At 55.1% G+C, this 27304-nt stretch overlaps 1 protein-coding gene across 1 annotated transcript in view; it reads left to right on the forward strand.

The window, feature by feature from the left end:
* The window catches only part of LOC144741155 (FERM, ARHGEF and pleckstrin domain-containing protein 2-like), a 34592-nt gene extending 12889 nt beyond the window's left edge, over positions 1 to 21703 (forward strand). Inside the window, 9 exon segments of the mRNA XM_078623779.1 lie at positions 2619 to 2687; positions 5695 to 5784; positions 5957 to 5977; positions 7746 to 7822; positions 9612 to 9733; positions 10578 to 10681; positions 17173 to 17280; positions 19698 to 19912; positions 20944 to 21703. Coding sequence (XP_078479905.1) covers positions 2619 to 2687; positions 5695 to 5784; positions 5957 to 5977; positions 7746 to 7822; positions 9612 to 9733; positions 10578 to 10681; positions 17173 to 17280; positions 19698 to 19912; positions 20944 to 21013 — 876 coding nt within the window. The 3' untranslated portion in view covers positions 21014 to 21703.
* The last annotated feature ends 5601 nt before the right edge of the window (positions 21704 to 27304 follow it).

Consider the following 27304-nt stretch of genomic DNA (forward strand, 5'->3'; position numbering starts at 1 on the left):
GCCTGGTGTGCAGGAGGTCGTGGGTTCGATCCCGACCCTGACGACGCCTGCTGATGTATATTTGTGTGTGGCTAGGAGATGTTAACTCCCTCGCCCGGTACGCAGGAGGTCGTGGGTTCGTTCCTGATGCCTGCTGTATATTTGTGTGTGGTTAGGAGATGTTAACTCCCTCGCCTGGTGTGCAGGAGGTCGTGGGTTCGATCCCGACCCTGACGACGCCTGCTGTATATTTGTGTTGTGGCGAGATGTTGACTACCTCACCTGGTGTGCAGGAGGTCGTGGGTTCGATCCCGACCCTGACGACGCCTGCTGATGTATATTTGTGTGTGGCTAGGAGATGTTAACTCCCTCGCCCGGTACGCAGGAGGTCGTGGGTTCGTTCCTGATGCCTGCTGTATATTTGTGTGTGGTTAGGAGATGTTAACTCCCTCGCCTGGTGTGCAGGAGGTCGTGGGTTCGATCCCGACCCTGACGACGCCTGCTGTATATTTGTGTTGTGGCGAGATGTTGACTACCTCGCCTGGTGTGCAGGAGGTCGTGGGTTCGATCCCGACCCTGACGACGCCTGCTGATGTATATTTGTGTGTGGCTAGGAGATGTTAACTCCCTCGCCCGGTACGCAGGAGGTCGTGGGTTCGTTCCTGATGCCTGCTGTATATTTGTGTGTGGTTAGGAGATGTTAACTCCCTCGCCTGGTGTGCAGGAGGTCGTGGGTTCGATCCCGACCCTGACGACGCCTGCTGTATATTTGTGTTGTGGCGAGATGTTGACTACCTCGCCTGGTGTGCAGGAGGTCGTGGGTTCGATCCCGACCCTGACGACGCCTGCTGATGTATATTTGTGTGTGGCTAGGAGATGTTAACTCCCTCGCCCGGTACGCAGGAGGTCGTGGGTTCGTTCCTGATGCCTGCTGTATATTTGTGTGTGGTTAGGAGATGTTAACTCCCTCGCCTGGTGTGCAGGAGGTCGTGGGTTCGATCCCGACCCTGACGACGCCTGCTGTATATTTGTGTTGTGGCGAGATGTTGACTACCTCGCCTGGTGTGCAGGAGGTCGTGGGTTCGATCCCGACCCTGACGACGCCTGCTGATGTATATTTGTGTGTGGCTAGGAGATGTTAACTCCCTCGCCCGGTACGCAGGAGGTCGTGGGTTCGTTCCTGATGCCTGCTGTATATTTGTGTGTGGTTAGGAGATGTTAACTCCCTCGCCTGGTGTGCAGGAGGTCGTGGGTTCGATCCCGACCCTGACGACGCCTGCTGTATATTTGTGTTGTGGCGAGATGTTGACTACCTCGCCTGGTGTGCAGGAGGTCGTGGGTTCGATCCCGACCCTGACGACGCCTGCTGATGTATATTTGTGTGTGGCTAGGAGATGTTAACTCCCTCGCCCGGTACGCAGGAGGTCGTGGGTTCGTTCCTGATGCCTGCTGTATATTTGTGTGTGGTTAGGAGATGTTAACTCCCTCGCCTGGTGTGCAGGAGGTCGTGGGTTCGATCCCGACCCTGACGCCTGCTGTATATTTGTGTGTGGTGAGATGTTGACTACCTCGCCTGGTGTGCAGGAGGTTGTGGGTTCGCTCCCAACCCTGACGCCTGCTGCTGTATATTTTTATTTAGCGTCTTTCTCTCTCCCCGTGGTCGCGTGGATTTTTCTCCGGGTCCTCCCGATTTCCCCCCCTCTGCATTGAGAATCAACGTCACACGTTTCGAGTATTTTGCTGCCGCTAAAAATGTCCACGTGATGACGACGATGATCATCCCGAGCCACTTCGTGTGAGCTCTCATTTGAGATGGCCACGCGGCTTCTGAAAAAGTACGTGGTGGGTGGTGCGTGCGTGGTACGTGCGTGGTGTGTGGTGCGTGCGTGGTGTGTGGTGCGTGCGTGGTGTGTGGTGCATGCGTGGTGCGTGCGTGGTGTGTGGTGCGTGGTGCGTGCGTGGTGTGTGCGTGGTGTGTGCGTGGTGTGTGTGTGTGGTGTGTTTGGTGCGTGTGGTGTGTGTGTGGTGCGTGTGTGGTGCGTGGTGCGTGTGTGGTGCGTGTGCGTGGTGTGTGTGCGTGGTGTGTGCGTGGTGTGTGGTGCGTGTGGTGCGTGTGTGGTGCGTGGTGCGTGTGTGGTGCGTGTGCGTGGTGTGTGTGTGTGGTGTGTGCGTGGTGTGTGGTGTGTGTGGTGCGTGTGCGTGGTGTGTGTGCGTGGTGCGTGCGTGGTGTATGTGCGTGTGGTGTGTGTGTGTGGTGCGTGTGTGTGGTGCGTGTGTGTGGTGCGTGTGTGGTATGTGTGGTGCGTGTGTGGTGCGTGTGTGTGGTGCGTGTGTGGTGCGTGTGTGGTGCGTGTGTGGTGCGTGTGTGGTGCGTGTGCGTGGTGCGTGTGCGTGGTGTGTGTGCGTGGTGTGTGCGTGGTGTGTGGTGCGTGTGGTGCGTGTGTGGTGCGTGGTGTGTGTGCGTGCGTGTGGTGTGTGTGTGGTGTGTGTGGTGCGTGTGTGGTGCGTGTGTGGTGCGTGTGTGGTGCGTGTGTGGTGCGTGTGCGTGGTGTGTGTGCGTGGTGTGTGCGTGGTGTGTGGTGCGTGTGTGGTGTGTGTGGTGCGTGTGTGGTGCGTGGTGTGTGTGCGTGGCTCCGCAGGTGTTCGTGCGTGAGGGTCGCCTCTTGAAGCTCACGCGCTCGGGGCCCCAGCAGCGCATGTTCTTCCTGGTGAGCGACGACGCGTCGGGTGGTGGAGGGTTCTTCACACACACAAAGACAAAGATCCCCCGTGTAGCCTTAACAGACTGCAGGGGCAAGTGCTGTTAGTGAGCAGCACCTACGAAAGCTACCGGCACTGCGGCACGCGAGGGGGTGGGTGGCCAGCACCACGCCCGGCCGCCTTTGTCTCCCCAGTGGCGATGTTTACTGCACACCGCACCAGCTACTCGTTTGAGGCTGAGTTGACCTTGGGGAGGCCCAGGACCGGTTCAGATAATTGTCACTGGTGTCGGCCATGAGCGGGAATCGTACACATACACACCACAGACGTACACACACACGTGTACACACACACACGTGTACACACACACACGTGTACACACACACACACGTGTACATACACACACGTGTACACACACACACGTGTACGCACACACACGTACACACACACACACGTGTACGTACACACACGTGTACGTACACACGTGTACACACACACACACGTGTACACACACACACACGTGTACACACACACACACGTGTACACACACACACACGTGTACACACACACACGTGTACACACACACCCACGTGTACGTACACACGTGTACACACACACACACGTGTACACACACACACACGTGTACACACACACACACGTGTACACACACACACACGTGTACACACACACACGTGTACACACACACACGTGTACGTAAACACACGTGTACACACACACACGTGTACACACACACACGTGTACACACACACACGTGTACACACACACACACGTGTACGTACACACACGTACACACACACACACGTGTACGTACACACACGTACACACACACACACGTGTACGTACACACGTGTACACACACACGTACACACACACGTGTACACACACACACGTGTACGTACACACGTGTACACACACACACACACGTGTACACACACACACACGTGTACACACACACGTGTACACACACACACACACGTGTACGTACACACACGTGTACACACACACACGTGTACACACACACGTACACACACACGTGTACACACACACACACACACGTGTACACACACACACACGTGTACACACACACGTGTACACACACACACGTGTACACACACACACGTGTACGCACACACACGTACACACACACACACGTGTACACACACACACACGTGTACGTACACACGTGTACACACACACACACGTACACACACACACACGTGTACACACACACGTGTACACACACACACACGTGTACACACACACACACGTGTACGTACACACGTGTACACACACACACGTGTACGTACACACGTGTACACACACACACACGTGTACACACACACACGTGTACACACACACGTGTACACACACACACACACACACACGTGTACGTACACACACGTACACACACACACACGTGTACGTACACACACGTACACACACACACACGTGTACGTACACACGTGTACACACACACGTACACACACACGTGTACACACATGTGTACGTACACACACACACACACGTACACACACACGTGTACACACACACACACACGTGTACACACACACGTGTACACACACACACACACGTGTACACACACACACACGTGTACACACACACGTGTACACACACACACACGTGTACACACACACGTACACACACACGTGTACACACACACACACGTGTACACACACACACGTGTACACACACACACACACGTGTACACACACACACACACGTGTACACACACACACACGTGTACACACACACACGTGTACACACACACACACGTGTACACACGTGTAACGGCGCAAGTAGCGCAGGAGACGTTTGACGGAGGCAACACGTGTTTGGGTACTATACGGTACGTAGCGCACCCTAACACGGGAAGGGGTAACGGCCCCTTCACCCGGTTCTATCCGAGGCGGTGTCCCTCGGCTAACGTTTCCCCGTTAGCTCCTACTACACCCCTCTAGCCCAGAGCATCCTAGCAGAGGCTAACTCACCTGGCCCAGCTTCGGGTCACGTGTGACCCTCAGCCACACGAGCCTGGCCCTCACAAGGACACAGACCTCTCTGCTCTGAGGCTCGCCCCTGGCTTGCCCTGCCCGGCTCTTACAAGAGCAGCGAGTCAGGGTAGTAGTCCCAGGGCCGGCTAGCTGGTACTCTTAGTAGGTGAGTGAGTGGGTGAGTGAGTAGGTGAGTGGGTGAGTGAGTGGGTGAGTGAGTAGGTGAGTGGGTGGCTGAGTGGGTGGTTGAGTGAGTGAGTGGTGAGTGAGTGGTGAGTAACCTGAATGGTGAGTGACTGAGTGAGTGACTGAGTGACTGAGTGACTGAGTGAGTGAGTGGTGAGTGACTGAGTGAGTGACTGAGTGAGTGACTGAGTGGTGAGTAACCTGTATGGTGAGTGAGTGGTGAGTGAGTGACTGACTGAGTGAGTGAGTAACCTGTATGGTGAGTGAGTGGTGAGTGAGTGACTTACGTGAGTGACTGAGTGAGTGAGTGAGTGGTGAGCTGGCTGGTCTTCAGTCTTCACTGGCTCTTCTGCTCCAACGACTGCCCCGAGCTCTCTCGCGCACCGCCTTATATACGCAACTTTAACGGCTTGCTACACCCCTCTACCTAATACCTCTACACATGCACCACACGTACACACACGTATATACACACACACACGTGTACACACACACACGTACTCACACAAGTACCGTACACACACACCACACATACGTACACGCGCACACACACACGTACACGCACACACATGTACACACACACACGACACACACACGACACACACACACACGTACACACGTGCACACACACACACGTACACACACGTACACACACAGGACAGTCTGCCAAGCTGACCTGGGTTACCTTTGCCGCCGCCGCCGCCGCCGCCGCCGCCGCCGCCGCCGCCGCCGCCGCCGCCGCCGCCGCCGCCTCTGCTGCTGCTGTTTCCCTCCGGCGTTGTTCTTTGATGTCCAGTTCCTGGACGCCCTTGTCTACACGCGCCGGGACCTCACGGCCCACAACCAGTTCCCCGTGGCCGGGCGCATTCCCCTGCACGGCATGATCGTGAGTGCCCACTCGACGTTACCGCGACGGGGCACGGTACATCCGGCGTGCTGCTCGCTTGCTCCGCGGTGCCCCCCAGCGTGTCGCGCACTCCACGTTCACGTGACGGGACGCAGCAGCGCGTGCGGACAACTCGCGGTTGACCCTCACGTTTCATGTTGTCTCTTTGCAGCTCATCGTTTTGGAACCACCGGTAAGTGTGCGAGTGTGTGTGAGTGTGTGTGAGTGAGTGTGTGTGTGTGTGTGAGTGTGTGTGTGTGAGTGTGTGAGTGAGTGTGTGTGAGTGTGTGAGTTTGTGTGTGAGTGAGTGTGTGTGAGTGTGTGAGTTTGTGTGTGAGTGTGTGAGTCAGTGTGAGAGTGTGTGAGTGAGTGTGTATGTGAGTGTGTGAGGGTGTGAGGGTGTAAGAGTGTGTGTGTGTGTGAGAGTGTGTGTGAGTGTGAGAGAGAGTGTGTATGAGTGAGTGTGAGTGTATGAGTGTGTGTGTGAGTGCGTGTGAGTGTGTGTGTGGGAGTGTGTGTGAGTGAGTGTGTGTGAGTGTGTGTACGTGTGTGAGTTTGTGTGTGAGTGTGTGAGTCAGTGTGAGAGTGTGTGAGTGAGTGTGTATGTGAGGGTGTGAGTGTGTGTGTGTGTGTGAGTGAGAGTGAGTGTGTGAGTGAGAGTGTGTGTGTGAGTGAGAGTGTGTGTGTGTGAGTGTGAGAGAGAGTGTGTATGAGTGAGTGTGAGTGTATGTGTGTGAGTGTGTGTGTGAGAGTGTGAGTGAGTGTGTGTGAGTGAGTGAGTGAGTGTGCGAGTGTGTGTGTGTGAGTTTGTGTGTGAGTGTGTGAGTTTGTGTGTGAGTGTGTGAGTCAGTGTGTATGTGAGTGTGTGAGGGTGTGAGGGTGTGAGAGTGTGTGTGTGTGTGAGAGTGTGTGTGTGTGTGAGTGAGAGTGTGTGTGTGTGTGTGTGAGTGAGAGTGTGTGTGTGTGAGTGTGAGAGAGAGTGCGTATGAGTGAGTGTGTGTGTGAGTGCGTGTGAGAGTGTGAGTGAGTGTGTGTGAGTGAGTGAGTGAGTGTGAGAGTGAGTGTATGAGTGAGGGTGTGTGAGTGTGTGAGTGAGTGTGTGTGTGAGAGTGTATCTGTGTGAGTGTGTGAGTATATGAGAGTGTGAGTGTGTGAGTGTGTGTGAGAGTGTGTGTGAGTGTGAGTGTATGAGTGTGTGTGCGAGTGTATGAGTGAGTGAGTGAGGGTGTGTGAGTGTATGAGTGTGTGTGTGAGTGAGTGCGTGTGAGTGTGTGTGAGTGTGTGTGTGTGAGAGTGTGTGTGTGTGTGTGTGAGTGTGAGTGTATGAGTGTGTGTGCGAGTGTATGAGTGAGTGAGTGAGGGTGTGTGAGTGTATGAGTGTGTGTGTGAGTGAGTGCGTGTGAGTGTGTGAGTGAGTGTGTGAGTGAGTGTGTGTGTGTGTGAGTGTGTATATGAGTGTGTGAGTGTATGAGTGAGTGAGAGTGTGTGAGTGAGTGTGTGTGTGTGTGTGAATATGAGTGTGCGAGTGTATGAGTGAGTGAGAGTGTGTGAGTGAGTGTGAACTGGTCCTGGGCCTCCCCAGCCTCAAACGAGTACCTGTTGTAGCGGTGTGTGCGGTAAACATCGCCACTGGGGGAGACAAAGGCGGCCGGGCGTGGTGCTGGCCACCCACCCCCTCGTGTGCCTCAGTGCCGGTAGCCTTCATAGGTGCTGTTGGCTAACAGCACTTGCCCCTGCAGTCTGTTAGAGGCTACACGGGGGACCTTTATCTGTGTCTACCTTCATAGGTGCTGCTGCTGCTACTCGTTACTAACAGCACTTGCCCCAACACTCCCTTGAGGCTACACGGGGCATCTTTGTCTGTGTCTACCTTCATAGGCGCTGCTCGCTCGCCGCACTTGCCCCAACACTCCCTTGGGGCTACACGAGGGTGGGGATCTTTGTCTTTGTGTGGGCCGCAGGAGGGAGAAGGTCACGTGGCAGCCTCCAACTGCTTTACCATCTTCTCGGCTCGCAAGTCCATGGTGCTGTCTGCCAGGTCCGTCTTTGTCTCTCTCTCTCTCTGTCTCTCTGTCTCTCTGTCTCTCTGTCTCTCTCTCTGTCTCTCTCTCTCTCTCTCTGTCTCTCTCTCTCTCTCTCTGTCTCTCTGTCTTTCTGTCTCTCTGTCTCTCTCTCTGTCTCTCTGTCTCTCTCTCTGTCTCTCTGTCTCTCTGTCTCTCTCTCTGTCTCTCTCTCTCTCTCTCTGTCTCTCTCTCTCTCTCTCTGTCTCTCTGTCTTTCTGTCTCTCTGTCTCTCTCTCTGTCTCTCTGTCTCTCTCTCTGTCTCTCTCTCCTCCCGTGCCCTTAGCGGTCAATCTGGCACCGCAGCGCACGAGCGGATATCACGGAGCGGCCTCTTGAGATGCCCTTGCCGATGATGGTGATGGTGGCGATGATGGTGATGGTGGCGATGATGGTGGTGGTACTGATGGTGATGATGATGATGATGGTGGTGGTGCTGTTGATGGTGGCTGATGATGATGGTGGCTATGGTGATGATGGTGGTGGCGATGATGGTGGTGGTGCTGATGATGATGATGGTGGCGATGATGGTGGTGGTGCTGATGATGATGATGATGGTGGCGATGATGGTGGTGCTGATCGTGGTGGTGATGATGAATGGTGGTGGTGGCTGATGATGATGATGATGGCGATGGTGATGATGATGATGGTGGCGATGATGGTGGTGCTGATGGTGGTGATGATGATGAATGGTGATTATGAATGGTCGTGCTAATGGTGGTGGTGGCTGATGATGATGATGGCGATGATGATGGTGGTGGTGGTGATGATGGTGGGTGGTGGTGATGATGGTGGTGGCGATGATGATGATGGCGATGGCGATGATGATGATGGTGGTGGTGGTGGTGGTGATGATGCTGGGTGGTGGTGATGATGGTGGTGATGATGATGATGATGGTGGTGAGATGATGAATGGTGGTGCTGATGGTGGTGGTGATGGTGCTGATGGTGGTGATGATGGTGGTGATGAATGGTGGTGCTGATGGTGGTGGTGATGGTGGCTGATGATGGTGGTGGCGATGATGATGATGATGGCGATGATGATGATGATGATGCTCTCATCACGGTGGCTAGGAGATGTTCACTACCTCGCCTGGTCTACAGGAGGTCGTGGGTTCCATCCCGACCCTGACGCCTGCTGCTGCTGTATATTTAGAGTTTGCGTGCCTCTCTCTCCGCGGTCGCGTGGATTTTTCTCCCGCGTCCTCCGGTTTTACCCTCCACATTTGGAAAAACGTGCGTCCACAGTGTTTGGTTGCTATTCATTTCCACACGATGATAGGCGGCTGTGTTGAATTATCATTTGTGGCCAGGTCGCTTTTGCTGGTAAATTAAGTGCTGCTACTGCTACTCGCTAACAGCACTTGCCCCAACGGCCTGCTAGAGGCTACGCGGGAGACCTTTATCTGTTTGTGTCTACAGCCTGGCCTGATCTCCCTTCTCCACGATGTTGTGTGGATGCCGGAACAGCGTGTTGGTAATCACAAGCCCATGGGCTGCACAAAAAAATCTAGCAGCCTCCTACCGTTATTATTGAGCTGATCTGGCCCATGCCTTCCAATCACTCCAGACCAGGTGCCAGCATCATGACCAACTCGGGCATTGAAGTCACCCAACAAGATGACTCTATCCCGAGGGGGCACTTTAGCCAGCAACCTGTGACAGGAGGTCATAGAAGGCGTCTGACTCATCGGCCTTGCCTGCATCCCTCCACGGATGTTCGCGCGCTGGACTACACGGGGCACCTTTGTCTTTGTTGCGAGGAAGTTCTCCCCAGGAGATGGAGGCTTGGCTCTCGGACCTGGACCAGGCGATTTGTAACGCCAAGAGGAGTGGTGGAGGTGGTGGTGGAGGAGGTGGAGGAGGTGCAGAGGGGATTGAGATGGAGAGTAGGTCCTGTTGCGAACAACATCATCATCAGACACATCGTCAACATCATCATCGTCAACACCATCAACATTATCATCATAATGAACATCATCTTCAGCAACATCGTTAACATCATCAACATCATCAACATCATCAATGGCGGCATCGTCAACATCATCAGCAACATCGTTAACATCATCACCAACATTGTCATCATAATAAAAATCAACATCGTTAACATCGTGAACATCATCAACATCATCAGCAACATCGTTAACACCGTTGACATCATCATCAGCAACATCATCATCATCATCATCGGTAACATTGTCATCATAGTAAACATCAACATCGTTAACATCATCAACATCATCGACATTATCATCATCATCAACAACATCATCATCATCATCGTGATTAACATCAACAACATCGTTACCATCATCAACAATGTCCTCGACACAAGCAGCACCATCAACATCAGCAGCATCATCACGTGATGACGATCAGCACACGCTCGGCTAAGTTCAACATACATAACACACACGTGCTGTTGATGTGTCCGTGCGCGTGTGCACCTGTGTGTGTGTGGGGAGCGGTGGCGCAGCGGTTAGCGCTACGCTGCGCTACGAACCCGGCAACCCGGGTTCGATTCCCGCTCACCTAGGTCGACTCGGCCTCAAATGAGTACCTGTTGCGATGTGTAAACATCGCCACTGGGGAGACAAAGGCGGCCGGGCGTGGTGCTGGTAGCCACACACCCCCCTCGTGTGCCGTTCCGGCCTTCATAGGTGCTACTCGCTAACAGCACTTGCCCCTACGGTCTGTTGAGGCTACACGGGGGATCTTTGTCTTTGTGTGGAGGTGAACTTCCTGCCTGGACCGAGCCGCGGCCCAACTCGCTGAGCCACGTGTGCTGGCTGCGGGGTCACAGCCTCTCCCTCTGCGACAACCTCATCATGGCCAAGGTGCGTTTCCTCTCACACGCACTGCCCCGCTGCCCCGCAGAGTCAGCCGACTGCTTAGCTGCTGTGCCTACAGAGTCAGCTGACTGGCTGCCTGCTGTGCCTACAGAGTCAGCTGACTGGCTGCCTGCTGTGCCTACAGAGTCAGCTGACTGGCTGCCTGCTGTGCCTACAGAGTCAGCTGACTGCTGTACCCACAGAGTCAGCTGACTGCTGTTCCCACAGAGTCAGCTGACTGGCTGCCTGCTGTGCCTACAGAGTCAGCTGACTGGCTGCCTGCTGTGCCTACAGAGTCAGCTGACTGGCTGCCTGCTGTGCCTACAGAGTCAGCTGACTGCTGTACCCACAGAGTCAGCTGACTGCTGTTCCCACAGAGTCAGCTGACTGGCTACCTGCTGTGCCTACAGTCAGCTGACTGGCTACCTGCTGTGCCTACAGAGTCAGCTGACTGGCTGCCTGCTGTGCCTACAGAGTCAGCTGACTGCTTAGCTGCTGTGCCTACAGAGTCAGCTGACTGCTTAGCTGCTGTGCCTACAGAGTCAGCTGTCTGTCTGCCTGCTGTGTCTACAGAGTCAGCTGACTGTCTACCTGCTGTGCCTACAGAGTCAGCTGACTGGCTGCCTGCTGTGTCTACAGAGTCAGCTGACTGGCTGCCTGCTGTGTCTACAGAGTCAGCCGACTGTCTACCTGCTGTGCCCACAGAGTCAGCTGTCTGGCTACCTGCTGTGTCTACAGAGTCAGCTGACTGTCTACCTGCTGTGTCTACAGAGTCAGCTGACTGTCTACCTGCTGTGCCCACAGAGTCAGCTGTCTGGCTACCTTCTGTGTCTACAGAGTCAGCTGACTGGCTACCTGCTGTGTCTACAGAGTCAGCTGACTGTCTACCTGCTGTGTCTACAGAGTCAGCTGTCTGGCTGCCTGCTGTGTCTACAGAGTCAGCTGTCTGGCTACCTGCTGTGCCTACAGAGTCAGCTGTCTGGCTGCCTGCTGTGTCTACAGAGTCAGCTGTCTGGCTGCCTGCTGTGTCTACAGAGTCAGCTGTCTGTCTACCTGCTGTGTCTACAGAGTCAGCTGTCTGGCTGCCTGCTGTGTCTACAGAGTCAGCTGTCTGTCTACCTGCTGTGTCTACAGAGTCAGCTGTCTGGCTGCCTGCTGTGTCTACAGAGTCAGCTGTCTGGCTACCTGCTGTGTCTACAGAGTCAGCTGTCTGGCTGCCTGCTGTGTCTACAGAGTCAGCTGACTGGCTGTCTGCTGTGTCTACAGAGTCAGCTGACTGGCTGTCTGCTGTGTCTACAGAGTCAGCTGTCTGGCTACCTGCTGTGTCTACAGAGTCAGCTGACTGGCTGTCTGCTGTGTCTACAGAGTCAGCTGACTGTCTACCTGCTGTGTCTACAGAGTCAGCTGTCTGGCTGCCTGCTGTGTCTACAGAGTCAGCTGTCTGGCTACCTGCTGTGTCTACAGAGTCAGCTGTCTGGCTGCCTGCTGTGTCTACAGAGTCAGCTGACTGTCTACCTGCTGTGCCTACAGAGTCAGCTGTCTGGCTACCTGCTGTGCCTACAGAGTCAGCTGACTGTCTACCTGCTGTGCCTACAGAGTCAGCTGACTGGCTACCTGCTGTGTCTACAGAGTCAGCTGTCTGGCTACCTGCTGTGCCTACAGAGTCAGCTGACTGTCTACCTGCTGTGCCTACAGAGTCAGCTGACTGGCTACCTGCTGTGCCTACAGAGTCAGCTGACTGGCTACCTGCTGTGCCTACAGAGTCAGCTGTCTGGCTACCTGCTGTGCCTACAGAGTCAGCTGACTGTCTACCTGCTGTGCCTACAGAGTCAGCTGACTGGCTACCTGCTGTGCCTACAGAGTCAGCTGACTGTCTACCTGCTGTGCCTACAGAGTCAGCTGACTGCTTAGCTGCTGTGCCTACAGAGTCAGCTGACTGGCTACCTGCTGTGTCTACAGAGTCAGCTGACTGGCTACCTGCTGTGCCTACAGAGTCAGCTGACTGGCTACCTGCTGTGTCTACAGAGTCAGCTGTCTGGCTACCTGCTGTGCCTACAGAGTCAGCTGACTGGCTACCTGCTGTACCCACAGAGTCAGCCGACTGGCTACCTGCTGTGCCTACAGAGTCAGCTGACTGGCTACCTGCTGTGTCTACAGAGTCAGCTGACTGGCTACCTGCTGTGCCTACAGAGTCAGCTGACTGGCTACCTGCTGTACCCACAGAGTCAGCCGACTGGCTACCTGCTGTGCCTACAGAGTCAGCTGACTGGCTACCTGCTGTGCCTACAGAGTCAGCCGACTGGCTACCTGCTGTGCCTACAGAGTGAGCTGTCTGGCTACCTGCTGTGCCTACAGAGTCAGCTGTCTGTGTACCTGCTGTACCCACAGAGTCAGCTGTCTGGCTACCTGCTGTGTCTACAGAGTCAGCTGACTGGCTACCTGCTGTACCCACAGAGTCAGCCGACTGGCTACCTGCTGTACCCACAGAGTCAGCCGACTGGCTACCTGCTGTGCCTACAGAGTCAGCTGTCTGGCTACCTGCTGTGCCTACAGAGTCAGCTGTCTGGCTACCTGCTGTGTCTACAGAGTCAGCTGACTGGCTACCTGCTGTACCCACAGAGTCAGCCGACTGGCTACCTGCTGTGTCTACAGAGTCAGCTGACTGGCTACCTGCTGTACCTACAGAGTCAGCTGACTGGCTACCTGCTGTGTCTACAGAGTCAGCTGTCTGTCTACCTGCTGTGTCTACAGAGTCAGCTGTCTGGCTGCCTGCTGTGCCTACAGAGTCAGCTGTCTGTCTACCTGCTGTGTCTACAGAGTCAGCTGTCTGGCTGCCTGCTGTGCCTACAGAGTCAGCTGACTGGCTACCTGCTGTGTCTACAGAGTCAGCTGTCTGGCTACCTGCTGTGCCTACAGAGTCAGCTGACTGGCTACCTGCTGTGCCTACAGAGTCAGCTGACTGGCTACCTGCTGTGTCTACAGAGTCAGCTGACTGTCTACCTGCTGTGTCTACAGAGTCAGCTGTCTGTCTACCTGCTGTGCCTACAGAGTCAGCTGACTGGCTACCTGCTGTGTCTACAGAGTCAGCTGACTGGCTACCTGCTGTGTCTACAGAGTCAGCTGACTGGCTACCTGCTGTGCCTACAGAGTCAGCTGACTGGCTACCTGCTGTGCCTACAGAGTCAGCTGACTGGCTACCTGCTGTGTCTACAGAGTCAGCTGACTGGCTACCTGCTGTGTCTACAGAGTCAGCTGACTGGCTACCTGCTGTGTCTACAGAGTCAGCTGACTGGCTACCTGCTGTGTCTACAGAGTCAGCTGTCTGGCTACCTGCTGTGTCTACAGAGTCAGCTGTCTGGCTACCTGCTGTGCCTACAGAGTCAGCTGTCTGGCTACCTGCTGTGCCTACAGAGTCAGCTGACTGGCTACCTGCTGTGTCTACAGAGTCAGCTGTCTGGCTACCTGCTGTGTCTACAGAGTCAGCTGACTGGCTACCTGCTGTGTCTACAGAGTCAGCTGACTGGCTACCTGCTGTGTCTACAGAGTCAGCTGTCTGGCTACCTGCTGTGCCTACAGAGTCAGCTGTCTGGCTACCTGCTGTGTCTACAGAGTCAGCTGACTGGCTACCTGCTGTGTCTACAGAGTCAGCTGTCTGGCTACCTGCTGTGTCTACAGAGTCAGCTGTCTGGCTACCTGCTGTGCCTACAGAGTCAGCTGACTGGCTACCTGCTGTGTCTACAGAGTCAGCTGACTGTCTATCTGCTGTACCTACAGAGTCAGCTGACTGGCTACCTGCTGTGTCTACAGAGTCAGCTGACTGCTTAGCTGCTGTGTCTACAGAGTCAGCTGTCTGTCTACCTGCTGTGTCTACAGAGTCAGCTGACTGCTTAGCTGCTGTGTCTACAGAGTCAGCTGACTGCTGTACCCACAGAGTCAGCTGTCTGTCTGCCTGCTGTGCCCACAGAGTCAGCTGACTGGCTACCTGCTGTGCCCACAGAGTCAGCTGTCTGGCTACCTGCTGTGCCTACAGAGTCAGCTGTCTGGCTACCTGCTGTGCCTACAGAGTCAGCTGTCTGGCTACCTGCTGTGCCTACAGAGTCAGCTGTCTGGCTACCTGCTGTGCCTACAGAGTCAGCTGACTGACTACCTGCTGTGCCTACAGAGTCAGCTGACTGGCTACCTGCTGTGTCTACAGAGTCAGCTGACTGGCTACCTGCTGTGTCTACAGAGTCAGCTGTCTGTCTACCTGCTGTGTCTACAGAGTCAGCTGACTGGCTACCTGCTGTACCTACAGAGTCAGCTGACTGGCTACCTGCTGTGTCTACAGAGTCAGCTGACTGGCTACCTGCTGTACCTACAGAGTCAGCTGTCTGTCTACCTGCTGTGTCTACAGAGTCAGCTGACTGGCTACCTGCTGTACCTACAGAGTCAGCTGTCTGTCTACCTGCTGTGTCTACAGAGTCAGCTGACTGGCTGTCTGCTGTGTCTACAGAGTCAGCTGTCTGGCTACCTGCTGTGCCTACAGAGTCAGCTGTCTGGCTGTCTGCTGTGCCTACAGAGTCAGCTGTCTGGCTACCTGCTGTGTCTACAGAGTCAGCTGTCTGTCTACCTGCTGTGTCTACAGAGTCAGCTGACTGTCTACCTGCTGTGCCTACAGAGTCAGCTGTCTGTCTACCTGCTGTGCCTACAGAGTCAGCTGACTGACTACCTGCTGTGCCTACAGAGTCAGCTGTCTGGCTGTCTGCTGTGTCTACAGAGTCAGCTGACTGTCTACCTGCTGTGCCTACAGAGTCAGCTGACTGGCTACCTGCTGTGCCTACAGAGTCAGCTGACTGGCTACCTGCTGTGCCTACAGAGTCAGCTGACTGGCTACCTGCTGTGCCTACAGAGTCAGCTGACTGCTGTGTCTACAGAGTCAGCTGACTAGCTACCTGCTGTGCCTACAGAATCAGCTGACTGTCTACCTGCTGTGCCTACAGAGTCAGCTGACTGGCTACCTGCTGTGCCTACAGAGTCAGCTGACTGGCTACCTGCTGTGCCTACAGAGTCAGCTGACTGTCTACCTGCTGTGCCTACAGAGTCAGCTGTCTGTCTACCTGCTGTGCCTACAGAGTCAGCTGACTGACTACCTGCTGTGCCTACAGAGTCAGCTGTCTGGCTGTCTGCTGTGTCTACAGAGTCAGCTGACTGTCTACCTGCTGTGCCTACAGAGTCAGCTGACTGGCTACCTGCTGTGCCTACAGAGTCAGCTGACTGGCTACCTGCTGTGCCTACAGAGTCAGCTGACTGGCTACCTGCTGTGCCTACAGAATCAGCTGACTGTCTACCTGCTGTGCCTACAGAGTCAGCTGACTGGCTACCTGCTGTGCCTACAGAGTCAGCTGACTGGCTACCTGCTGTGCCTACAGAGTCAGCTGACTGGCTACCTGCTGTGCCTACAGAGTCAGCTGACTGGCTACCTGCTGTGCCTACAGAGTCAGCTGACTGGCTACCTGCTGTGTCTACAGAGTCAGCTGACTGGCTACCTGCTGTGCCTACAGAATCAGCTGACTGTCTACCTGCTGTGCCTACAGAGTCAGCTGACTGGCTACCTGCTGTGCCTACAGAGTCAGCTGACTGGCTACCTGCTGTGTCTACAGAATCAGCTGTCTGGCTACCTGCTGTGCCTACAGAGTCAGCTGACTGGCTACCTGCTGTGTCTACAGAGTCAGCTGTCTGACTACCTGCTGTGCCTACAGAGTCAGCTGACTGGCTACCTGCTGTGTCTACAGAGTCAGCTGACTGGCTACCTGCTGTGTCTACAGAGTCAGCTGACTGGCTACCTGCTGTGCCTACAGAGTCAGCTGTCTGGCTGTCTGCTGTGCCTACAGAGTCAGCTGTCTGGCTGTCTGCTGTGTCTACAGAGTCAGCTGTCTGGCTGTCTGCTGTGCCTACAGAGGCAGCTGTCTGGCTACCTGCTGTGCCTACAGAGTCAGCTGTCTGTCTACCTGCTGTGCCTACAGAGTCAGCTGTCTGGCTGTCTGCTGTGCCTACAGAGTCAGCTGTCTGTCTACCTGCTGTGCCTACAGAGTCAGCTGACTGGCTGCCTGCTGTGCCTACAGAGTCAGCTGTCTGTCTACCTGCTGTGCCTACAGAGTCAGCTGTCTGGCTGTCTGCTGTGCCTACAGAGTCAGCTGTCTGGCTGTCTGCTGTGTCTACAGAGTCAGCTGTCTGGCTGTCTGCTGTGCCTACAGAGTCAGCTGTCTGGCTGTCTGCTGTGCCTACAGAGTCAGCTGTCTGGCTGTCTGCTGTGTCTACAGAGTCAGCTGTCTGGCTGTCTGCTGTGCCTACAGAGTCAGCTGTCTGGCTACCTGCTGTGTCTACAGAGTCAGCTGTCTGGCTACCTGCTGTGTCTACAGAGTCAGCTGTCTGTCTACCTGCTGTGCCTACAGAGTCAGCTGTCTGGCTGTCTGCTGTGTCTACAGAGTCAGCTGTCTGGCTGTCTGCTGTGCCTACAGAGTCAGCTGTCTGGCTACCTGCTACGCAAGTTCAAGATGAGCCGAGGTTGGCAGAAGCTTTGGGTCGTCTTCTCCAACTTCTGTCTGCACTTCTACAAGAACCATCAGGTTGGGAAACCCTCCGCCATGGCCCTGGGTGTCTCTGTGTACTTGATGATGCGTGCGCGTGTGTGTGTGCGTGCGCGTGTGTGCGTGCGTGCGTGTGTGCGTGTGCACGCATGTGTGCATGTGTGCGTGCATGTGTGCGTGCGAGTGTGTGTGTGCGTGCGCGCGTGTGTGCGTCTGTGTGCGTGCGCGCGTGTGTGCGTGTGTGCGTGTGTGCGTGTGTGCGCGTGTGTGTGCACGTGTATGTGCGTGTGTGCATGCACGCGGGTGTGCGTGCGTGTGTGTGTGCGTCTGTGCGTGCGTGTGTGTGTGCGCGTGTGTGTGTGCGCGTGTGTGCGTGCGCGTGTGTGCGCGTGTGTGTGCGTGTGTGCATGCACGCGGGTGTGCGTGCGTGTGTGTGTGCGTCTGTGTGTGCGTGTGTGTGTGTGCATGAGGCCTGAATGGGGAGCGGTGGGTGTAGCGGTTAGCGCTACGCAGCGCTACGAACTTGTGACCCGAGTTCGATTCCTGCTCAACTGCCAACACCGGCGGTGACGATTACCTGAACCGGCCCTGGACCTCTCCTAGGTCGACTCAACCTCAAACGAGTACCTGGTGTAGCGGTGTGTAGTGAACATCGCCACTGGGGAGACAAAGGCGGCCGGGCGTGGTGCTGGCCACCCACCCCCTCGTGTGCCACAGTGTCGGTAGCCTTCATAGGTGCTCGCTAACAGCACTTGCCCCTGCAGTCTGTTAGAGGCTACACGGGGGACCTTTGTCTGTCTACCTTCATAGGTGATGCTGCTACCAAACAGCACTTGGCCCAACAGCGTCAGAGGCTACATTGTGCGGGGGGAACCTTTGTCTTTGTTTCGTTGTTGTTGTTGTCATTGTTGTTGTCTTTGTGTCGTTGTTGTTGTTGTCATTGTCGTCGTTGTCTTTGTGTCGTTCTTGTTGTTGTTGTCATTGTTGTCTTTGTCATTGTTGTTGTTGTCATTGTTGTTGTCTTTGTTTCGTTGTTGTTGTTGTCATTGTTGTTGTCATTGTTGTCTTTGTCATTGTTGTTGTTGCCATTGTTGTTGTCTTTGTTTCGTTGTTGTTGTTGTCATTGTTGTTGTCATTGTTGTCTTTGTCATTGTTGTTGTTGTCATTGTTGTTGTCTTTGTTTCGTTGTTGTTGTTGTCATTGTTGTTGTCATTGTTGTCTTTGTCATTGTTGTTGTTGCCATTGTTGTTGTCTTTGTTTCGTTGTTGTTGTTGTCATTGTTGTTGTCATTGTTGTCTTTGTCATTGTTGTTGTTGTCATTGTTGTTGTCTTTGTGTCGTTGTTGTTGTCATTGTTGTCTTTGTGTCGTTCTCGTTCTTGTTGTCATTGTCGTTGTCTGTGTCGTTCTTGTTGTTGTTTTCATTGTTGTTGTCATTGTTGTTGTCTTTGTGTCGTTCTTGTTGTCAGTGTTGTTGTCTTTGTGTCGTTCTTGTTGTTGTCATTGTTGTTGTCTTTGCGTCGTTTTTGTTGTTGTTGTCATTGTTGTTGTCTTTGTCGTTCTTGTTGTCAGTGTTGTTGTCTTTGTGTCGTTCTTGTTGTTGTCATTGTTGTTGTCTTTGCGTCGTTTTTGTTGTTGTTGTCATTGTTGTTGTCTTTGTGTCGTTCTTGTTGTTGTTGTTGTCATTGTCGTTGTCTTTGTGTCGTTCTTGTTGTTGTCATTGTTGTTGTCTTTGTGTCGTTTTTGTTGTTGTTGTCATTGTCGTTGTCTTTGTGTCGTTCTTGTTGTTGTTGTCATTGTTGTCTTTGTGTCGTTCTTGTTGTTGTCTTTGTGTCGTTCTTGTTGTTGTTGTTGTCATTGTCGTTGTCTTTGTGTCGTTGTTGTTGTCATTGTTGTCTTTGTGTCGTTGTTGTTGTTGTCATTGTCGTTGTCTTTGTGTCGTTGTTGTTGTTGTCATTGTCGTTGTCTTTGTGTCGTTGTTGTTGTTGTCATTGTCGTTGTCTTTGTGTCGTTGTTGTTGTCATTGTCGTTGTCTTTGTGTCGTTGTCATTGTCGTTGTCTTTGTGTCGTTGTTGTTGTTGTCATTGTCGTTGTCTTTGTGTCGTTGTTGTTGTCATTGTTGTCTTTGTGTCATTGTTGTTGTCATTGTCGTTGTCTTTGTGTCATTGTTGTTGTCATTGTCGTTGTCTTTGTGTCGTTCTTGTTGTCATTGTTGTCTTTGTCATTGTTGTTGTCATTGTCGTTGTCTTTGTGTCGTTCTTGTTGTCATTGTTGTCTTTGTGTCATTGTTGTTGTCATTGTCGTTGTCTTTGTGTCGTTCTTGTTGTTGTTGTCATTGTCGTTGTCTTTGTGTCGTTGTTGTTGTTGTCATTGTTGTCTTTGTCATTGTTGTTGTCATTGTCGTTGTCTTTGTGTCGTTCTTGTTGTCGTTGTTGTCTTTGTGTCGTCGTCGTCAAAGGAGGACTCCCCGCTCGCGATCCTGCCCCTGCTGGGCTACTCGGTGTCTGCGGTGGACGCCGCCGACGACGCCGCCGACGCCGCCGACGCCGGCGAGGGAGCGGTGGCGGCGCAGCGTGACGGCGAAGACGGCGGGAGATTCGACTTCGTCTTCCGCCTGCGTCTCCGTGCTCACAGCCATCTGTTCCGCGCCGAGGGGCAGTTCACCTTCCACAGGTGACGAGGCACGCGCAAAGCGCGGGGGGGGAGAGGCAGAGGTGGCCGGGTGAGGTTTCCTCAGCGGCCCGCGATCACAAACCGCTCTTTAATTTTCTTCTTAGGTTTTTTCTCTTTAATTCCGTCGAAAAAGTAACCTGCAGCGCCGCACCTATCGCCGTCGTTAGGGGAAAGAACGGTGATCAAATCTCCGACCCCCCAGGAACAGTCTTCTTCTTGGTTCTTTCTGTAAAGTCACGTAGAAGGGAAGTAATAAAATAATAAAAATAAAACATAATAAAATATTCAATGTCGATGTAAAGCTTTCGTGACTGCAGGGATTCATCTTCTTGGTTCTTTCGGTAAAGTCACGTAGAAGGGAAGTAATAAAATAATAAAAATAAAACATCATAAAATAATTCTCACGACGTTTCGGCCACAACGCAAGCAGCCGTCTTCAGGTGAAGAATGAAACACCATCAAGCTTGGAGCGTATATTTAACCAGGAACAGGTTTGCAGATTTTCTGAGCATTTCAGCTGCAGTCATCTCGGTCAGTCGACCCGCGGCACCTGCTGGGTCTGCTCCCGTGACCTCCTGCCAGCGGGCGTTCGAAACTTCACGTGGCCTCAACGTGCACCTAGCCTGGCACAAGCGTCGTGGTGACGTCACCGCCACTTAGTGGCGAATGGCGGTTGTTGTTGTTGTATACGTGTGTAGGTGGGGAGCGGTGGTGTAGCGGTTAGCGCTACGCTGCGCTACGAACCAGGTAACCCGAGTTCGATTCCCGCTCACGGCCAACACCGGTGACGATTAACTGAACTGGTCTTGGGCCTCCTCTAGGTCGACTCAGCCTCAAATGAATACCTGGTGCGGTGTGTAAACATCGCCACTGGGGAGACAAAGGCGGCCGGGCGTGGTGCTGGCCACCCACCCCCTCGTGTGCCGTTCCGGCCTTCATAGGTGCTCGCTAACAGCACTTGCCCCTACAGTCTGTTAAGGCTATATGGGGGATCTTTGTCTTTATCTTTGTGTGTCCGTGTGTGTGTCCAGGTGGTTGGAAGTGCTGTCCATCTGCAGAGGCCCCACTCGGAGTAGTCTGTGGGACTCACCCCAAGATTGACAACCACAGCAACACCTCCACCTGAGCGGGGATCACAACGGCCGTGTCGGAGACGCTGAGACATCACAGCTGAGAGGCTGGGTTCGAGCCCTGGGTCTGGGTGTCTCTCCGTCTCTCTCAAGGGGTTCACAACGGCCGTGTCGGAGACGCTGAGACATCACAGCTGAGAGGCTGGGTTCAAACCCTGGGTCTGGGTGTCTCTCTGTCTCTCTCAAGGGGTTCACAACGGCCGTGTCGGAGACGCTGAGACATCACAGCTGAGAGGCTGGGTTCGAGCCCTGGGTCTGGGTGTCTCTCTGTCTCTCTCAAGGGGTTCACAACGGCCGTGTCGGAGACGCTGAGACATCACAGCTGAGAGGCTGGGTTCGAGCCCTGGGTCTGGGTGTCTCTCTGTCTCTCAGGGGGTTCACAATGGCCGTGTCGGAGACGCTGAGACATCACAGCTGAGAGGCTGGGTTCGAGCCCTGGGTCTGGGTGTCTCTCTGTCTCTCTCAAGGGGTTCACAACGGCCGTGTCGGAGACGCTGAGACATCACAGCTGAGAGGCTGGGTTCGAGCCCTGGGTCTGGGTGTCTCTCTGTCTCTCAGGGGGTTCACAATGGCCGTGTCGGAGACGCTGAGACATCACAGCTGAGAGGCTGGGTTCGAGCCCTGGGTCTGGGTGTCTCTCTGTCTCTCTCAAGGGGTTCACAATGGCCGTGTCGGAGACGCTGAGACATCACAGCTGAGAGGCTGGGTTCGAGCCCTGGGTCTGGGTGTCTCTCTGTCTCTCAGGGGGTTCACAATGGCCGTGTCGGAGACGCTGAGACATCACAGCTGAGAGGCTGGGTTCGAGCCCTGGGTCTGGGTGTCTCTCTGTCTCTCTCAAGGGGTTCACAATGGCCGTGTCGGAGACGCTGAGACATCACAGCTGAGAGGCTGGGTTCGAGCCCTGGGTCTGGGTGTCTCTCTGTCTCTCAGGGGGTTCACAATGGCCGTGTCGGAGACGCTGAGACATCACAGCTGAGAGCCTGGGTTCAAACCCTGGGTCTGGGTGTCTCTCTGTCTCTCAAGGGGTTCACAACGGCCGTGTCGGAGACATTGAGACATCACAGCTGAGAGGCTGGGTTCGAGCCCTGGGTCTGGGTGTCTCTCTGTCTCTCAGGGGGTTCACAATGGCCGTGTCGGAGACGCTGAGACATCACAGCTGAGAGGCTGGGTTCGAGCCCTGGGTCTGGGTGTCTCTCTGTCTCTCAGGGGGTTCACAATGGCCGTGTCGGAGACGCTGAGACATCACAGCTGAGAGGCTGGGTTCGAGCCCTGGGTCTGGGTGTCTCTCTGTCTCTCAGGGGGTTCACAATGGCCGTGTCGGAGACGCTGAGACATCACAGCTGAGAGGCTGGGTTCGAGCCCTGGGTCTGGGTGTCTCTCTGTCTCTCTCAAGGGGTTCACAACGGCCGTGTCGGAGACGCTGAACCATCACAGCTGAGAGGCTGGGTTCGAGCCCTGGGTCTGGGTGTCTCTCTGTCTCTCAGGGGGTTCACAATGGCCGTGTCGGAGACGCTGAGACATCACAGCTGAGAGGCTGGGTTCGAGCCCTGGGTCTGGGTGTCTCTCTGTCTCTCTCAAGGGGTTCACAATGGCCGTGTCGGAGACGCTGAGACATCACAGCTGAGAGGCTGGGTTCGAGCCCTGGGTCTGGGTGTCTCTCTGTCTCTCAGGGGGTTCACAATGGCCGTGTCGGAGACGCTGAGACATCACAGCTGAGAGCCTGGGTTCAAACCCTGGGTCTGGGTGTCTCTCTGTCTCTCAAGGGGTTCACAACGGCCGTGTCGGAGACGCTGAGACATCACAGCTGAGAGGCTGGGTTCGAGCCCTGGGTCTGGGTGTCTCTCTGTCTCTCTCAAGGGGTTCACAACGGCCGTGTCGGAGACGCTGAGACATCACAGCTGAGAGGCTGGGTTCGAGCCCTGGGTCTGGGTGTCTCTCTGTCTCTCAGGGGGTTCACAATGGCCGTGTCGGAGACGCTGAGACATCACAGCTGAGAGGCTGGGTTCGAGCCCTGGGTCTGGGTGTCTCTCTGTCTCTCAGGGGGTTCACAATGGCCGTGTCGGAGACGCTGAGACATCACAGCTGAGAGGCTGGGTTCGAGCCCTGGGTCTGGGTGTCTCTCTGTCTCTCTCAAGGGGTTCACAACGGCCGTGTCGGAGACGCTGAACCATCACAGCTGAGAGGCTGGGTTCGAGCCCTGGGTCTGGGTGTCTCTCTGTCTCTCAGGGGGTTCACAATGGCCGTGTCGGAGACGCTGAGACATCACAGCTGAGAGGCTGGGTTCGAGCCCTGGGTCTGGGTGTCTCTCTGTCTCTCTCAAGGGGTTCACAATGACCGTGTCGGAGACGCTGAGACATCACAGCTGAGAGGCTGGGTTCGAGCCCTGGGTCTGGGTGTCTCTCTGTCTCTCAGGGGGTTCACAATGGCCGTGTCGGAGACGCTGAGACATCACAGCTGAGAGCCTGGGTTCAAACCCTGGGTCTGGGTGTCTCTCTGTCTCTCAAGGGGTTCACAACGGCCGTGTCGGAGACATTGAGACATCACAGCTGAGAGGCTGGGTTCGAGCCCTGGGTCTGGGTGTCTCTCTGTCTCTCAGGGGGTTCACAATGGCCGTGTCGGAGACGCTGAGACATCACAGCTGAGAGGCTGGGTTCGAGCCCTGGGTCTGGGTGTCTCTCTGTCTCTCAGGGGGTTCACAATGGCCGTGTCGGAGACGCTGAGACATCACAGCTGAGAGGCTGGGTTCGAGCCCTGGGTCTGGGTGTCTCTCTGTCTCTCAGGGGGTTCACAATGGCCGTGTCGGAGACGCTGAGACATCACAGCTGAGAGGCTGGGTTCGAGCCCTGGGTCTGGGTGTCTCTCTGTCTCTCAGGGGGTTCACAATGGCCGTGTCGGAGACGCTGAGACATCACAGCTGAGAGGCTGGGTTCGAGCCCTGGGTCTGGGTGTCTCTCTGTCTCTCAGGGGGTTCACAATGGCCGTGTCGGAGACGCTGAGACATCACAGCTGAGAGGCTGGGTTCGAGCCCTGGGTCTGGGTGTCTCTCTCTCTCTCTCCAGGGGGTTCACAACGGCCGAGTCATCGTCATGAGTCTGGCACGACCATGATGAACCTGACATAGCGACTATGAACCCCACAGGAGGTGTGAGCCTCTCCCTCGTGATGCAGCAGGTGGCGCTACGCCTCTGAGCTCCCACACAGGGGCGCCGCGGTGGCTAGGAGATGTTGACTACCTCGCCTGGTATGCAGGAGGTCATAGGTTCTGTCCGAACCCTGACGTATATTTGTAGTTAGTGTATCTGTCTCTCATCATCATCATCACGGTGGCTAGGAGATGTTAACTACCTCGCCTGGTACGCAGGAGGTCGTGGGTTCGACCCCGACCCAGACGCCTGCTGCTGTATATTTGGAGTCTGTGTCTCTCATCATCATCATCATCAGGGTGGCTAGGAGATGTTGACTACCTCACCTGGTACACAGCAGCAGCAGGCGTCGTCAGGGTCAGAATCGAACCCACGGCCTCCTGCAGACCAGGCGAGGTAGTTAACATCTCCTAGCCACCGTGATGACGATGAGATCGAGAGATAGACGGAGATAGATGGAGAGAGGAGGATATGGTGAAGAGATGGAGTGAGCGAGAGAGTGAGCGAGCAAGTGAGCGAGAGGTGGGGGTTTACATAAAGCAAAGTTATAAAAAAAAAATTAAGAAATGATGAACGAAGCAAAGTGCCGACTACACCGAACATCTTCTTGTTTCCACTGATCGTAAAAAAAAAAAGAGAGAGAGCGGTGCAGAGAGATGGGGAGAGAGACAGAGAGACAGAGAAAGACGGGACAGAGAGAGAGAGATGAGGGAGAGAGACAGAGAGACAGGGAAAGACGGAGAGACAGAGAGAGAGATGAGGGAGAGAGACAGAGAGAGAGATGAGGGAGAGAGACAGAGAGACAGGGAAAGACGGAGGGATAGAGACAGAGAGAGAGACAGAGAGAGACGGAGAGAGACAGAGAGACAGGGAAAGACGGAGGGACAGAGAGAGAGATGAGGGAGAGACAGAGAGAGACAGAGAGAGACAGGGAAAGACGGAGGGAGAGAGACAGAGAGAGAGAGAGATGAGGGAGAGACAGAGAGAGACAGAGAGACAGGGAAAGACGGAGGGACAGAGAGAGAGATGAGGGAGAGACAGAGAGAGACAGAGAGACAGGGAAAGACGGAGGGACAGAGAGAGAGAGATGAGGGAGAGAGACACGGGGAGAGAAAGATGGGAGATGGGTCGCGTGGTGCTCAGCGCTACGCGGGGGGTTGATGGTTCACCATCTGACAGGCTGCCTGGGGGGGGGGGGGGGGGGGGATTTGGGGAGGGGTGAGTCGGTGGTGGGGGTTGGGGGGGCTGTCACGTGACTCCCGGCACACAGGGACCCCCCGTGGCGCCCATTAAGAATCAAAACATTACTACGGCTTAGCGTCGCGCGGAGGAGGCTGATGGAGGGGGTGGGGGAGGAGGTGGGGGAGGAGGAGGTGGTGCAGGAGGAGGTGAGGTGTCTATGAGGGGGTTCCTAATGGCCGTGTCGCAGAGCCTGAACCTGGGTTGGAGCTGTGGGTCAGAGTGTGTCTCTGTGTGTCTGTGTGTCTGTGTCTCTGTATGTCTCTGTGTATCTGGGGGGATCGGGGTGGGAGGGGAGCGGTGGTGCAGCGGTTAGCACACTGCGCAGCGCTACGAATCCGACTGAGACCCGAATTCGATTCCCGCTCACGGCCACCACCAACCACCACCACCAACCACCATCACCAACCACCACAACCACCAACCACCACCACCACCCACAACCCCAATTAGCGTGGCTGGCCTACGTACGCAGCGAAGGGATGTCGACGTGCCGTGCGTCGTGCCGTGCGACACGTCTTAGCGCCAGCGATCATCCCAACAGCCGGCCCGAGTGGGCCTCCCCCTAGGTCGACTCGGCCTCGAATGACGGTGTGGTCCTGGACCTCACCGTGTCGCCGTGCCGTTCGTAGGAGGCGCTTCCGCTGCTGCTCGCTAACTAAACGGGCCCTTTGGCCTACTCTTCCACGCCGCTTGGCCGCACGTTTTGGGACGGGAGTTGAGTTGCCCACACTTGAGCGCACCCTGCAAGGTGACCTGCCGATGGATCGCAGTCCGGCGCCATCGTCCCATCGTGGACCAAACTGTGGTGCGTGGTGGTGGTGGCGGTGGTGTTCGTGGTTGAGAAGGTGGTGGTTGGGAAGGTGGTTGAGGAGGTGGTGGTGGTGGTGGTGTTCGTGGTTGAGAAGGTGGTGGTTGGGAAGGTGGTTGAGGTGGTGGTGGTTGAGGAGGTGGTGGTTGAGGAGATGGTGGTGGTGGCGGTGGTGTTCGTGGTTGAGAAGGTGGTGGTTGGGAAGGTGGTTGAGGAGGTGGTGGTGGTGGTCGTGGTTGAGGAGGTGGTGGTTGAGGAGATGGTGGTTGAGGAGGTGGTGGTAGTGGTGGTGGTCGTGGTTGAGGAGGTGGTGGTGGTCGTGGTCGTGGTTGAGAAGGTGGTGGTTGAGGAGGTGGTGGTCGAGGAGGTGGTGGTAGTGGTGGTGGTGATGGGCTCTTGAACCGCTTCCTCTGCCTTCTAACCCATCTGTCGGTCAGTCGGTCGGTCAGTCGATTGGTCAGTCGGTCGGTCAGTCAATTGGTCAGTCGGTCGGTCAGTTGGTCCATCCGTTGGCCAGTCAATCAGTCCGTTGGTCCGTCGGTTGGTCAGTCGGCCAGTCGGTCGGTCCAGTCGTTCGGTCGTTCCGTCGGTCAGTGTTGTGAGTCAGTCCGTCCGTTGTTGGGTCAGTCCGCGCGTCGTCACGCCGCGAGAGCGTCGGGGCTACGACTGCTCGCGAGGGTAATGAGCCCTGGTGGGGGGGGGGGGGGTGGCGGGGGAAGGTGCGACTACTTCATTTGACAAAAAAAAAGACTTAAGAAGAAGAAGAAATAGAATCGCGCGATTAATCAGCGCTGACCTTTCCCCGCTCGCCGCTCCTTCACCACCACGGCGAGAGGCAATTAAGGCGGCGGGGTCGTGGCGATCCGTCATTGCGCAATCGTGCCCCCCCCCCCCCTCACGATCCCCCCGCGCCCCCCCCCCCCCACCGCCCCCCCTCCCTCGGTGTCGACGTTTTTGTTCGTATCGTTTGTGGCTGAGATGACCTAGATATGGCCTCCGAAGCTCATCGCGAAATCAAAGTAATAATGAAGCCACCGCCGCCGTGGAGGTGAGCTTGGTGTCAGGTCTA

The sequence above is a fragment of the Lampetra planeri genome, unplaced genomic scaffold, assembly GCF_965212315.1.
Source record: "Lampetra planeri unplaced genomic scaffold, kcLamPlan1.2.h2 scaffold_443, whole genome shotgun sequence".
In the NCBI taxonomy this organism is placed as follows: Eukaryota; Metazoa; Chordata; class Hyperoartia; order Petromyzontiformes; family Petromyzontidae; genus Lampetra; species Lampetra planeri.